We start from the raw sequence: 15,438 nt of genomic DNA, 5'->3' as shown, positions 1-15,438 counted from the left end.
AACTTATCTATTTATTTATTTTTGGCTGTGTTGGGTCTTCGTTGCTGTGCACGGGCTTTCTCTAGTTGTGGCGAGCCAAGGCTACTCTTTGTGGTTGTGCTCGGGCTTCTCACTGCGGTGGCTTCTCCTGTTGTGGAGCACGGGCTCTAGGCACGCGAGCTTCAGTAGTTGTGGCACGTGGGCTCAGTAGTTGTGGCTCGCGGGCTCTAGAGCGCAGGCTCAGTAATTGTGGCGCATGGGCCTAGTTGCTCCGCGACATGTGGGATCTTCCTGGACCAGGGCTCAAACCCGTGTCCCCTGCATTGGCAGGCGTATTCTTAACCACTGCACCACCAGGGAAGTCCTGCCTCCATCTTTTTCTTAAGCCATTCAGTGTATCATCCAATTATCCATTCACCAGACGTTCATCTAGAGAATCCTATAGGGATACACATTAATAGAAATATGACACCTGGTTCTGCCCTCAATGATCTAAATTCTAGTCTGGGAGATAAGATCAAACTGCAAGAAAAACAGATATAGAAGAACAGAAAAAGCATCCTAGGAAACCTTCCCAATGGATAGTCTCACCTTACCTGTCACTCCATGGGTGCATGTAACATATCTGCTAGGCTGGTTCGCTGCGGTGGTGACAGTACTACAGAGAGAAAAGACGACCTAGACATCAGAAGATAAGGGTTCAATTCCTGATTCAGCCATTTACCAATTATGTGACTGGGGGAATGTTATTTTACCATGGGGAGCCTCAGTTTCATTATCTGTAAAATGGGAGTGGTAATAATCTCTGCCAGGCTACCTCATAAAGATATATGATAATGCTCAAAGGAACCTCGTTTGTTAATATATTGTCTGTATTCATGCAATAGAATGAAACTTCTGTGAGAGCAAGGGTACTCTTGTTCATCAGCATATCACCAAATACCTTGAACAGGGCTGGCCACACATAGTAGGTGCTCATAATAAATATTAGATGCACAAATGAATACTGTATGTTAAAACACTCTATTATTTTTATAGCACTCTTTAAATGTCTGGTAAAGGGATTTCAAGAACAGTATCAACAGGTTGGATGTGTAGACTCTCACTTTGGTTTTCAGGCTTCCATGTGATTTTGCTTGAAAGGATTTTCATGTTCCGTGGACTATGCAGGTATTTAAGTTCTTCTGTAACATGGAGATGCTGTGAACACATATTTTCAATATGAAGTGCTGATTTTTCTATTGTATTTTCCAACTCTTGCTCATTCAACAAGCTACTTCTGTGTAGATAAAACTTTCTCCCTTCTGGAGACGTACCTCTGCTTAACCTAGCATTCTGTTCAAGACAGTAGGAAACAGTGAGGAAATGAGGTAGAAGAAGGTTAATTTAAATAGAGCAGTGCTCTGTTTACACACAAACTAATTTTCAGCTATGCTAGCAAAAAAGGCCAAGGCATCCATATAGCTCTGGCCATCAATCTGACATCTACACAGCTGACAGCCGGACTTCATCAGTCAGTCAACAAATATTTACCCAGGATCTGTAGTGTGCTATGTGTGAAGAATCCATTCCTTCAACTTAATGTTCTGAGGAAAGTTGGATTAAAAAAATTCTCACTTTATAAAATTTATAAAACCTAAGTAATTTTAACATTGAAAGGTAAGTTTTTTAAAAAAAATTCATAATCTTATCACAATGGCATAGTTGCTATTTAATTTTGCTAATTTCCATTCAGTATCAGTCTACCATCACATCTGTTTTTTACTTAGTTATAATGATAGCTTGCCTAATACTCCATTCCCTTTGGCTTTCACTTATCACTAAATTCTACCTATGTACAGTCCCAAATTTAATCATTTCAGTAACTGTACAATATACTATGGAATTGAGGGACTTCTGTTTCCAATCAAGATGGAGTGACAGGACTAGATTGACTTTCCTGCCCAAAACAGCCAAAAATAAAAGACAAAAATATATGAAATAACAGTTTTCAAGATAATGGACATCAGGCAATAAAGGACAGGGACTCTTAAGAGATGGGAAACGAAAGGTCTTGCCTTAGTTATAGGGAAAAATTAGCCCTAGGCTAACTATTGCTCTGGTTCTGACTATCACATCATTAAGGCAAGACCAAAGGGATCAAATCAAGTAATTTAACTACATTCCAGAACAAAGATGAAGAATGTTTATAGGATGCAAAATTATCCAGTACCCCCAGAAGGTAAAATTAACAATATTTGGCATTCAGTCAAAGATTACCAGGCATTCAAAAAAAGCAATAGTAATATGTAACTCTTCTTGAAGAGAAAGCCCAATCGATAGGAACTCACGCAGATCAAACACAGGTTTTAGAATTAGTGGACAGGAATATTAACATATGTGTTACGTATGTTCAGAATTTTAAGTAGGGACGTGGAAGATGGGGAAAAATCTCAAGTTGAAATTTGAGCAATGAAAACAACACCAGATGGGACTGATGGCAGATTAAACATTGCAGATTTAGTAGATTGGAGGATTTAAAGACAAAGCAATAGAAATTCTCCAAAATTAAACACAAAGAGAAAAAAGTTTTAAAAGAACAAGAAAAAAGAAAAGAGCATCAATTAGCTGTTAGAAACTCTTCAAGTGGCCAAATATATGTGTAAATGGAGTCTCCGAAGTGTAGAGGGAAGTACAGAAATATTTGAAATAATAATGGCCAGAGAATTGTCCATGTTTGATAAAAGCTATAAATCCAGAGATTCAAGGATCTCAACTAAACCTAAGCAAAAGAAACATGAGGAAAACCACACAGAGCATACACTGGCCCCTGCCAGGGATCATCATATTTTGATCTGTCAGCTGTTACTATGGACAATGCTGTATTCAAAAAAGGCATGTTCTGTTGAGAACAGCTGTTAACTGGCAAGGAGTTGAGAACAAGGCGATGTATTGAGAACAAAGTTCTTTCCACAAAACCACCACCTCACCATTTGAACAGCAGTGGCTTTAAGTAGTAGCATCAATGCCAATCCAAAGCAAATTCTTCCTAATTGACTCTGTCCCAAATACTTTATTTTAAATGATGAGTTTAGGTGACTTGTGTTGCCAGCTTCTGACATTCTGTCATCCATCCCTAGAGATCTGTTGTTCCTGGACGGTGTTGCACTACGCAGGCATTGTGGCAAAATTGGAGCTTGTACATTATCAGGTTGCTTTTTCACTCAAATCCATTGTGCCTGGAGCTGGTAGACTGTTCTTTAGAAGGAGCTGGCTTTGAGCATGTACCAGGGGCTGGGTGGGGCAGGAGAGCCATAGTATATATCAGACTCAGAAGCACTCTGCCCAAGCTGATTATGTGTTAATGAGGAGGACAGGACAAACCTGAGTTAGGGAGCAATCATGAAAGCATCTGCCATTGATTTTACACCTACTGTGTGCTAAGCACTTAATCATGTGTTCATTCAACAGATACTTATTGTATCCAGAAAGTGGTCTAAGAAGGTCAGCCCTAACTCAATCTAGGGGTGTCCGGAGTGGGGGGCGTGACATGGTACTTAGGATTAAGTTTTATTGAGGACTTACGTGTCAAGCATTGGACTAGGTGCTTGACCCCCACAGTAACTCTACAAGGCGTTATTATTCCAGTTTTACAGATGGTGAATCTTGGATTCTTGCTATTGAAAAACTTGCCCAAAGTTACATAATAAGTGGCAGAGCCCAGGTTAAAACCAAGGCCTGTCTGGTCCCAATATCTATGCTCTTCCTACACAGTGAAGCATCTGCCTTCAAATCAAAGCTCTTTGTTTTCTCATATTGTCCTATTCTTTGTTTCATGACTTCCTTTTCTTTATATTTTTGAGCATTTTAAACATACCTAGTTTTAAAGGCCATTTTAGATTCATTTATTAATTCATTGACCAAATATTTATTCAACACCTGCTTTGTAACATACACTGTTTTAGGTGAGGGGAGTAGATACCTCAGTTAACAAAACTGAAAAATTCCTGTTCTAGAGGAGCTTACATTCCAACAGGAGGAGATAGACTTAGATAAACAAGATAAGTATAGTAAATAAACAAATCATGTATTAGAAGGTGAGAAGAGCTATTGAAGAAAGTAGAGTAGGAAGCAAAGGATTGGAAATGCAACAGATGGGGGAGTGCAGTGTTAAGTATGAGCAAAGATTGAAGGAGGTGAGAAAGCTAGCCATGAAGATATCTGGGGGAAAATTCAAGAAGAGGGAAAACCAGTGCAAGGCCTTGAGGTGGAAGCGTGCCTGGTATTTAGAGGAATAGCTGGAGCAGAGTGAGCAAAAGTGAGAGTAGGTACGGATGAAGTCAGAGATGTCATGGCAGTTGGGTCAAGTAGGGCCTTGGAAGCCATTGTATGGATTTTGGATTTTACTCTAAATGAAATCGGGAGCCATTGGAGAGTTATGAGCAGAATGATGTGATATGTTTGGTTTATTAAAAAGAGTCACTATGTTGAGAATAGGCTGTGGGGAGCAGAGGCAAGAGTGGAAACTGGGAGCCTAGTTAGGAGGTTGTCTCAGCAGTCCAAGTGAGAGATGATGATGATGGCTTGCACCAGGGTAGTAACAGTGGAAATTGTGAGAAGTGGTCTCTTTGTAGATATATTTTGAAGATAGAGCCCTTGGATTTGCTGACATCGGATGAAATGTGTGTGAGAGAGAGAGAAGTTAGGGATGACTTTAAGGTGCTTGACCTGAGCAACTGGAAGGATGGTATTGCATTAACTTTGAAAACAGTGGGAAGAATTTGCAGGCTTAGGAGTGTTTGTTGGGAGGTGTAATACAGGGTCTCAGTTTTGAAAATGTTTGAGAAGCCTACTACACAGTTAATTGGAAATGCAGAGCTGGCCTGGAGGTAAGGATATGGGAATCATCAACATGGATGGGTCTTAAAGCTAAAAAACTTGGATGAAGTGACCAAGGGAGGAAGTAAAGATATAGATAAGGACGAAGGACTAAGCTTGGAGCACCCCCAACGTTAAGAGATCAGAGAGAAGAGAAGGACTCAGCCTTGAGACTTGAGAGGGAGAGACCAGTGAGGTAAGAGGTAAGCCAAGTGAAGAAAGTATTTCCAGGAGGAGGGAATGATGACAGTGCCAAACACTGCTGATAGATTAGGTAGGTTGATGACTCAGAAGTGACCATTAGATTTAGGACCTGGAAGCCATTGCTGACTCGGAGAAAAGTTTTGATGGAGTATAGATGGGGGCAGGGAGATAACATCTGATTGAGTAGGTTTAAGAGAAGATAGTGGAATTGGAGATGTTGAGGACTTCCCTTTGAGAAGTTTTGCTCTCAAGGGAATCACATAAACAGAGCAGTAGGTGGAGAAGTGGTGGGATCCAGAGAGAATTTTTAAAATTTATTTTTATCTTGCTTTGGCTTAGTTTTATTTTATGTATTTATTTATTTTGCCACACTGTGTGGCCTGTGGGATCCTAGTTCCCCGACCAGGAATCGATCCCAGGCCCTTGGCAGTGAAAGCATCGGGTCCTAACCACTGGACCACCAGGGAATTCTCCAGAGAGAATTTTTTTTACCCTATTTTTAAAGAAAATTTATTTTATTGCCGTAAGAGTCATAACATGAGATATACCCTCTTAACAAATTTTAAGTATACATTATTGTTGACTATAGGTACAATGTTGTCCAGTAGACCTCTACTCTCTAGAGCTTATTCATCGTGCTTTTGATCATTCCTATGACTTTTAATTTATTTCTGTCCTTTTTTTTTAAAGGAGTGCATTTGTAAAATTCTATTCTATTTTACCTAGGGTTTTCCCCATGGCTATTCAATCTGTCATCTTGACTGGAAGCCCTATGGCACTTTTTTTTTTCCAAAAAGTAAAATGCAAGCATCTCTTAAAAATTAGGCAGAACACTTTTGACATTAAGCTAATCAAGGGGAAAATGTGAAAATTGGGGGACATACTTCTGGAGTGCCACCCCCACAATGTACACTCCCTTCTAGGTCACAAGAGCATCAGGTATTGGAGGCTGCCTTGGAAGCCTGCTCTGTGTCTAGCCTCAAAGGCCATGCTTCTCTTTAAAATCCTTTAGTGTATTGTTCATGGAAACTGTTATGGAGTAAAAGTGAATCCAAAACTCCTCTTGAACTTGTAAAAGCTTATCGATTGCCTTCCTGCCCCCATGTATGCATGTTCATTTCATCTTTCTTTTTAGCTTCTAGCTGCCTCTCTTGAAAGACTATCTTCAGGCCTTCGTCCTAAATTGTATTTTAAACTGGACTCTTTTAGCTTTCAAAATAGTTTCTTTGCGTTGTTTTTTCCCAAGCCATTTTCTATTACTGCACATGATTCCATCAGTTGAGATCATTTAAGCTCACTGCATTTATATTGATGGGCTAAAAATTATGAATGCACAAAAATGGACATCTTAACACCCAAGTATATACATTTCTATTGAAAATCATCCAGGAAGCAAGGAGCTAGTGATTAAATTGACATATGGCTATGATAAAGAGCAGAAGCAAGAAGACACAGAAAGAGAGGTCATATCCTATCTCAATGAATACCACCCCAGCAGAATATCTTTCTAAATAATGAAAAGATTGCCACATCCCCAGAAGCATATTGCTTATCTTGAAGAGTACAAAACACAATGTACTTGAACAGTGAAGTTGCACAATTTCCTGAAGTTCAAATGCTGGGATTTGATCTGGATGAAAGTGCTCCAACAAACAGCTTCCTTAAGGAAAAATGAGCATGAGTCTATGTCTTAATCCAGTCCCAAACAAACAAACACACAAACAAACAATTTTTTGGCAGAGATGTACAAGATTTCACTGATAAACCAGTTACTTAAATTTCATATGAGCAGTGAGCCCCAGCCTATTCAGAAAGGATCCAGTTGTTACGGAAATGGAAGTGCATCACTAAATGGGAATATAATGTATATGGTTTAAAGTAAAAAATGGCTTAAAGTGAGGTACTAGGGTTAGGGAGAGTGGTGCTGAATTTGAAGTCACTGGATTATATCACTCACTCTGCTCCTAACTTGCTGTATGACCTTCTCCTCTTTGACACTATCAAATGGGGAAGTTGCACTAGAAGCTCCCCAGGGCCACTTCCATCTCTCTGCTACTATATATTAAAGGTACTTTTGCTACTAATACTTTCAACTTTAATTTGTGTAAAAAACATGAAGTGGTTAAACAGCCCCCCAATCATCCTCTCCTTTCTCTAAGCCTAGCCTGTACATGCAGGACCTCTAGAAAAATGGCCCCATCAGTGGGGGTAGTTCTCCTACAGCCTTCCCACTTCTCTGAACCGGCATGCTACCAGCACCTCTGCAGTGCATATATATATATACATATATATATATAGCCATGGCCTTTGGTTGGCACACAGTTTTCTTATGCTTGTGCTTTTAGCACATCTATACTGTATTTCTCTTCTGAGTTTTGACGTTGGATAGCATGTGGCACCCATAATCTTTTTTTGTTGTTATCTTCCAGCAATTTTTTTCAAGTACGTGTTTCATGATGGTTTTGTGTTAGGTATTCAATTTATTGAAACAATCTTAGAAATGAAGTGAAACGCATCAAAGTTTGTGTTCTGCCAGTTTCTTGTTGTTTTATATATCTTTGTCACCAAATTGAAATGTCATCTTCTCCATCCCTTTTGGAAATTCCTAGGGTCGAGTTAATGTTGTAATGGTTGACCAGTATGGATCACAAGAATCTGCTCGTGTCATTAAAAGAAAGTCTTTTACATATTATGACTCCAGCACATCCACCTTGGAAACCATACCTGAACCACCAGGTGGGTACATTTGGACATTTGGATGGGGACTCTCAGAAGAAAAATAGTGGCCTACAGAGTAGTTACAGTTTTTCAAATGACGATAATGTTCTATTTATAATGGTGTGAAATTGCAAGAGTGATTTCTAACTTTCTTCATCTTCTGTAAATTTTTTGAGATGATGATTTGAGAGCAGTGAAAATGAATATCTTATCAATGGTTCAAGTGCTTCGGAATGGTATTATTCTCTCCCACTTAATTTTTTAAAGTTTTTATTGAAATATAATATGTGGAATCTAAAAAAATGATACAAATTAACTTATTTACAAAACAGAAATAGACTCACAGACATAGAAAACAAACTTATGATTACCAAAGGGGACTGGGGGGAGAGAGAAATTAGGAGTATGGGATTAACTGATAAGACACCACTATATATAAAATAGATAGATAACAAGGACCTACTATATAGCATAGAGAACTATACTCAGTATCTTGCAATAACCTATAATGGAAAAGAATCTGTATATATACATATACATATGTATATATATATTATATACATATAAATTATATATATATATATATATATATATAAGTAACTGAGTCACTTTGCTTTACACCTGAAACTAACAAAACATTGTAAATCTCCCGTTTAATTTTAATCTATAGATTGGTGCTAGATCTCAGTCCTAGGAGGAGTAGCATCTTATCTTCTCATACTTGTGCAGCCTCTTCTGCTATGGTATAGTAGTTGCAGTCCAAGGAAACCTCTTGTTTTTTAAAAACTGTACTATAAAAAGAATTCTTAGTAAAGGGCGAAGTGATAGTCTCTCAAAAACAATGATACTTACTACAGGAGTTTCAATATTAAAGACATTTCATAAATATAATTGTATAAAAAATACGAAACTTAAAGCAGTGGTGGATACATAATGCAAATCATGTCCTCCAATTAGCTGACCTTATCATACTTGTATTGTGGAATGTCCACATATAGAAGTAATGCTTCTATTTTTGAAATATTCTAGTTAACAGTTCTTCCATTATTGCTGTCAATCTCAAAGCTTTGTTTAAAAAATCCTTTCAAAACAAAACGGGGACAAAGTCCATGAACCCATTATTGTGATTTCAAAAATGTATAAGAGCAATTTACTTTACGCACAGTAAAATCCACTCTTTGGGGTGTGCAGTTCTTGACAAAGGCAAAGAGTCATACATCCATCACCACAGTACCAAACAGAACAGTTATGTCACCCCCCCAAATTCCTTTGTTCCGCCTCTTTGAACTCAAACTCTGTCCCCCATCCTCTGGCAACTATTGATCTGCATTCTATCTCTGCTTTCCTTTTATCAGAATGTCATGTAAATGGAATCATACAATGTCTAGCCTTTTTTGGTCTGGCTTTGTTAAAAAAAATAAATTTCAGATTCATACATGTGTGAGTCAATGGTTCATTCCTTTTTTCTTGCTGAGTAGTACTTAATCTTATGAATGCACTACAGTGTTTTCTGTGTGTGTGGTTTTTTTTTTTTAACTCATTCATCTGAAGAAGGACATCTGGGTTGTTTCCAAGTTTTTGGTGATTATAAATAAAGCTACTGTAAACATTTGCATAGAGGATTTTTGTGTGCCTATATATTTTTAATTCATTTGGGTAAATTCCTGGGAGTGGGACTACTGGGTCATATGGGAAGTGCGTGCGAAGAGAACTGCCAAACTCTTTTCTGAAATGACTCTATAATTTTGCATTATTCAAATAATGTTCTCCACTTTGCTTTTTGTGGCTGCCGAAGGAAAGTCATGTCACAACACCTCCAAGAGCGCCTTCAGGCACTCCCAAGATCCCACATTCTGGGGAACCTAGTTTTATAGAAGTGATTTATGACTAGGTTTGATCTGGTTTTATCAGTTGGAAGGTACCAAATTCCAGAGGCAGAGCCAAAAGAACTTTTATAAAGAAAAGACACTTAACACGAATGGGTTGGGTGCCTGCTTATGCTTGGATGGATGGAGGTAAAGTGAGACATTCCCTTCTTTTACTTAATTTTCAAATACGAACAGATTTTTTAAACAATTTTTTAAAAATTAATTAATTAATTAATTTAATTTTGGCTGTGCTGGGTCTTCGTTGCTGCACGTGGGCTTTCTCTAGTTGTGGCGAGCAGGGGCCGCTCTTTGTTGTGCACGGGCTTCTCATTGCAGTGGCTTCTCTTGTGTGGATGGAGCACAGGCTCTACGTGCACAGACTTCAGTAGTTGCAGCACGTGGGCTCATTAGTTGTGGCACACAGGCCCAGTAGTTGTGGCTCGCGGGCTCTAGAGCGCTGGCTCAGTCGTTGCGGCACACAGGCTTAGTTGCTCCATGGCATGTGGGATCTTCCTGGACCAGGGCTCGAACCCATGTCCCCTGCATTGGCAGGCGGATTCTTAACCACTGCGCCACCAGAAAAGTCCCTCAAATGTGAACAGATTTTTAAGTAGTGTTCTGTATTACTCCTGGTACCTGGCACACCTAATCATTAATATGGAATAAAACTGGACTTTCCTGTTTTTATAATTTATAACAGGAAATAAACAGAGAAATTTGTGTAATCTGTTTGATAGTGTTAGTACTTTTGCTTTTTTCATCATGAATTCCACTGTCTTTTCTTCCTCAGCACCATTATCTTTGCCGAGCTTTGAAGTCAAAACTGAGGTGGAACATGTGGAGCAGATGGACCACATGGGTGAGATGGAGCAGGTGGATGAGGAGAAAGAGGTGGACAAGGTGGACCAGGTACCCCAGGAGGACCGGGAGACCATCTCGTTCCCCAGTGTCACTGCTGACGTCGGAAATCAGGTATCTCTGGGAGCCTTGCTCCACATATTCGTCTGTACCACTAACCTGCAAAGCCCCGAATTTCCACTCTCGTGCTCAATTTCACTTTGCAAAAAGCATGCTCTTTGTTTTTTTAAACTGTATCACCGTTTCTGTTGTACTGGATTTTCTGATGCAGCTGAGAATCCAATGGGCTGTAGCCAACAGGGAGATTGGAGGTTCTCTAAGACCAAATCCTGTTCTCCTCTTAATGTGAAATATGCAGAGACACTTTGTGCTTGAGAGAAAGTTCGAGCCAAATAGGAAGCTTAAATACTAAGAAAGGGCACTATTTTTAAGAGCTGTGCTCGTCACCCGTGAGGGGATGCTAACTATCCCATGGGAGGATGACTTTCCTGCCTACCCATACCAGCACTGCCTACCCATACCAACACTTCCCCACCACGAGCTAGGTTTCCACAATGGAATTGTTATTAGGTTAGAAGCATCCCTTTCAGAATGTTAGATATATCCAACCTCCAACTGTCAGCACCAATGTATGGTTCAAGGCCAAATCAAAACAGTTGGATTTAACTATTCTGTTGCTCTTCTACCCCCAAATTTGTGTACATAATCACAAATTTGGGTGATCATCTTTTATATTAGACAGGATTATTATAATCAGGATTGGCAGCCAAGATAATGAGTTTATGGTCTGTTATGTGGAATTGTATGCATTAATTACCAAGCCTTAGACGAGGCTCTTCATTCCTAATGCCAAAGGCATCCTTTTCTAATGAGAAGAAATGAGGGCTGGAAAATAGTTGTTTGAGTTTGGCCCCAGTACTGTGACCTTGGCACATCCCTGAGCCTCAGTTTCTCCAACTTGAAATGGTCTGCTTGCCTTGAAGGGATTTTTAGACTGCTATGAAAATTCTTTGAACTATTTAAAAGAAAATTTCTGTAGAAATACATTTGTCTTTATGTCTCTATCATGCTAAAAAGTTGTGGTTCCCCTTTCACTGTTGATAGGTTTCTCTTCTCCTTCGAATTAATTTATATTTAAACTTTAAATATAACTTCACTTTAAAATAGTCAAAATAACCAGCAATGCGTGTGTGTAGCCTGGCTCTGCACGTGATAGTGTAATAGGCTTGTTTCTGGGTGCCATGGGTTGACAGACTGGAGTGTACCCAGAAGATTGAGAGCAGGGTGGAGAGGGGCTGGAAAATGTCACATTGTCTTTAGTGGAAAGCACTGGAGAAGGGAGACTGGGACGGACAGGACAGCTTCATCCAAATAGCTGCAGGGCCGTCCTGCTCCTTAAGTGGAAGATATGTCTCCAATGGATCAAACTATGGCAAAGAGGGAGCAGCTCAGGGTGGGCAACTTTCTTGCTCCCTTCAAGGAAGTCCTTCTAGATGGGTTAGGTTCCCCCCCCCAGGTGGTGAACCGCCTCCCCTTCAATGGAAAGGTTTGAGCCAAGGCTTGGTAGCTCGTCTGCCAGGGACAGCAGAGAAAAGATTCCTACCTGGAGAAGTGAGGGTAGATGTGATGACCTGTAACGTTTGTCTCTTCCAGTCCTGAGTTAAGAGATTTTCTTTTGTCTAATGAATGCCTGCTTTCTTAGAGGAAGATATGCACTATATTGTGAAAGAAGGACAATTGGGCAATTTTCAATGGATTAAAAATAACATATAATTTTTTACTCCAAATGAGAAAAAAACAACTTGAATGTTTTTTTTTCTCTCTCTCTTTAATAACTCAGCTATATGTTTCCACTAACCATAAATAGGTTGAAGGACCACAGTATATCTTCTTTTTGTCTTTAGTGATTGCCATGTGTGTGTACCTTTTTCTCATCATTAATATGGGGATTGTGGATTGGCACTGTGACTCTCTCGTCTTGTTATACACACAGTGTCTAGCACAGATCAAGGCAAGCAACAGTTGTTTCTAGGTCCTACTTACAGCTCTGACAGCTCTTTTCCAAGAATCTCACCTCTTTGCTGTCTCCCTCAGCCAGTCAGTTGAGAAGTCCTATCCGCTTCCTTAATTTCTCTAAAATGTGTCCCTGCATTTGGACTTTTAAATTTTCTTTTTTTTTACTTCCAGTTTTATTGAGATGCAGTTGGCATTCAGCACTGTAAAAGTTTGTGTGCAGCATGAGTTGACTTACATACATCATGAAATAATTACCACAATAAATGTAGTGAACATCCATCATCTCACATAGATACACAATTAAGGAAATAGAAAAAAACTTTTTCCTTGTAATAAGAGGCCTTAGGATTTACTCTCCTAACAGTTTTCATATATAACAGACAGCAGTGTTCATTATATTCATCATGTTGTACATTCCATCTTAGAACTTATTTATCTTTGACTTGGAGTTTGTATCTTTTGACTGCCTTCATCCAGTTTCCCCACCCACCCCCTTACCCACCTGTGATAACCACAGATCTGTTTTCTTTTTCTACGAGTTTGTTTCTTTGTTTGTTTTTGAAGTGTAATAGACCTACAACACTATGTTAGTTCCTGGTACACAACACAGTGATTTGATATTTCTATACATTTCAAAATGATCACCACGATAAGTCTAGTTACCATCTGTCACCATAGAAATATATAATTATTGACTGTGTTCCCCACACTGTACTTTTCATACCCGTGACTCATGTATTTTGCAGGTGGAAGTTTGTACTTCTTAGTCTCCTCACCTTCTCCTCTAATCCCCCACTCCTCTCCCCTCTGGCAACCAACTGTTTGTTTTCTGTATCTATGACTCTGTTTCAGTTTTGTCTTTATTTGTTCATTTGTTTTGTTTTTTAGATTCCACATTTAGTGAAATCAATGTATTGGTGTCTCTCTGTCCTGACTTATTTAACTTAGCTTTATACACTGTAGGCCCATCCATGTTGCTGCAAATGGCAAAATTTCATTCTTTTTTAAGGCTGAGTAATATTCCAGTTGTATATATGCTGCATCTTTATTCATTTATCTATCAGTGGGCACTTAGGTTGCTTCCATATCTTGGCTATTGGAAATAATGCTGCAATGAACATAGAGGTACCTATATCTTTTCTAATTACTGTGTTTCTTTCTTTCGGATAAATACCCAGGAATGGAATTTCTGGATCTTATGGTAGTTTCATTTTTAATTTTTTGAGGAATCTCCATACTGTTTTCCGTAGTGGCTGCACCAGTATACATTCCCACCAACAGTGCAGGAGGGTTCCCTTCTCTCCACACCCTCACCAACACTTTGACTATTTGTTGTCTTTTTGATGATAGCCATTCTCACAGGTGTGAGGTGGTAGCTCATTGTGGTTTTGATTTGCATTTCCCTGAAAATTAGTGATGCTGAGCATATTTTCATGTGCCTGTTGGCGATCTGTATGTTTTCTTTGGAAAAATATCTATTCATATCCTCTGCCCATTTGGGGGTTGTTTGTTTGCTGTTTTTTTTTAAACATATTTATTGGAGTATAATTGCTTTACAGTGGTGTGTTAGTTTCTGCTGTATGACAAAGTGAATCAGCTATACGTATACATATATCCCCATATCTCCTCCCTCTTGCATCTCCCTCCCACCCTCCCAATCCCACCCCTCTAGGTGGTCACAAAGCACCAAGCCAATCTCCCTGTGCTATGCGGCTGCTTCCCACTAGCTATCTGTTTAACATTTGGTAGTGTATATATGTACATGCCACTCTCTCACTTCGTCCCAGATTACCCTTCCCCCTCCCCGTGTCCTCAATTCCATTCTCTACATCTGCGTCTTTATTCCTGTCCTGCCCCTAGGTTCTTCAGAACCATTTTTTTTAAGATTCCATATATATGTGTTAGCATACGGTATTTGTCTTTCTCTTTCTGACTTACTTCACTCTGTATGACAGACTCTAGGTCCATCCACCTCACTACAAATAACTCAATTTCGTTTCTCTTTATGGCTAAGTAATATTCCATTGTATATACGTGCCACATCTTCTTTATCCATTCATCTGTTGATGGACACTTAGGTTGCTTCCATGTCCTGGCTCTTGTAAATAGAGCTGCAATGAACATTGTGGTACATGTCTCTTTTTGAATTATGGTTTTCTCAGGGATTATGCCCAGTAGTGGGATTGCTGGGTCATATGCTAGTTCTATTTTCAGTTTTTTAAGGAACTTCCATAGGGACTGTATCAATTTACATTCCCACCAACAGTGCAGGAGGGTTCCCTTTTCTCCACACCTTCTCCAGCATTTATTGTTTGTAGATTTTTTGATGTTGAATTGTATCAGTTCTTCGTATATTTTGGATATTAACCCCTTACCAGATATATCTTTTGCAAATATTTTTCTCCCGTTTGGTTGGTGGCCTTTTCATTTTGTTGATAGTTTCCTTTGCATTGCAAAGGCTTTTTAGTTGGATGTAGTCCCATTGGTTTACTTTTCCTTTTGTTTCCCTTGCCTGGGGAGACATATCCAAAAAAAAAATTACTAAAGACTGATGTCAAAGAGCATACTGCCTATGTTTTCTTCTAGAAGTTTTATGGTTTCAGGCCTTACATTTAACTCTTTAATCCATTTTGAATTTATTTTTATACAAGTTGTGATATTCTTTGGCATGTTGCTGTACAGTTTTCCCAACACCATTTATTGAAGAGAATGTTTTCTCTCTGTTGTATATTCCTGCCAACTTTGTTGTAGATTAATTGCCCATATGAGTGTGGGTCCATTTCAGAGCTCTGTATTCTGTTCCATTGATCTATATGTCTGTTTTTGTGCCAGTACTATTCTGTTTTGATTACAGTAGCTTTGTAGTGTAGTCTGAAGTCAGGGAGCATGATACCTCCAGCTTTGTTCTTATTTCTCAAGATTATCTTGGCTCTTCAGC

General features: G+C 39.1%; 1 protein-coding gene across 1 annotated transcript in view; it reads left to right on the top strand.

Moving 5' to 3' along the window:
* The window catches only part of PASD1 (PAS domain containing repressor 1), a 160,408-nt gene that overhangs the window by 137,919 nt on the left and 7,051 nt on the right, over positions 1-15,438 (top strand). Inside the window, exons 10-11 of the mRNA XM_060292996.1 lie at positions 7,650-7,776; positions 10,417-10,598. Coding sequence (XP_060148979.1) covers positions 7,650-7,776; positions 10,417-10,598 — 309 coding nt within the window. The remainder of the gene's footprint in view (positions 1-7,649; positions 7,777-10,416; positions 10,599-15,438) is intronic.

This window comes from Globicephala melas, chromosome X, assembly GCF_963455315.2.
Source record: "Globicephala melas chromosome X, mGloMel1.2, whole genome shotgun sequence".
Taxonomy (NCBI): Eukaryota; Metazoa; Chordata; class Mammalia; order Artiodactyla; family Delphinidae; genus Globicephala; species Globicephala melas.
Note: the sequence above shows the minus strand (reverse complement) of the source record. Positions and strands in the feature narration are given on the sequence as shown.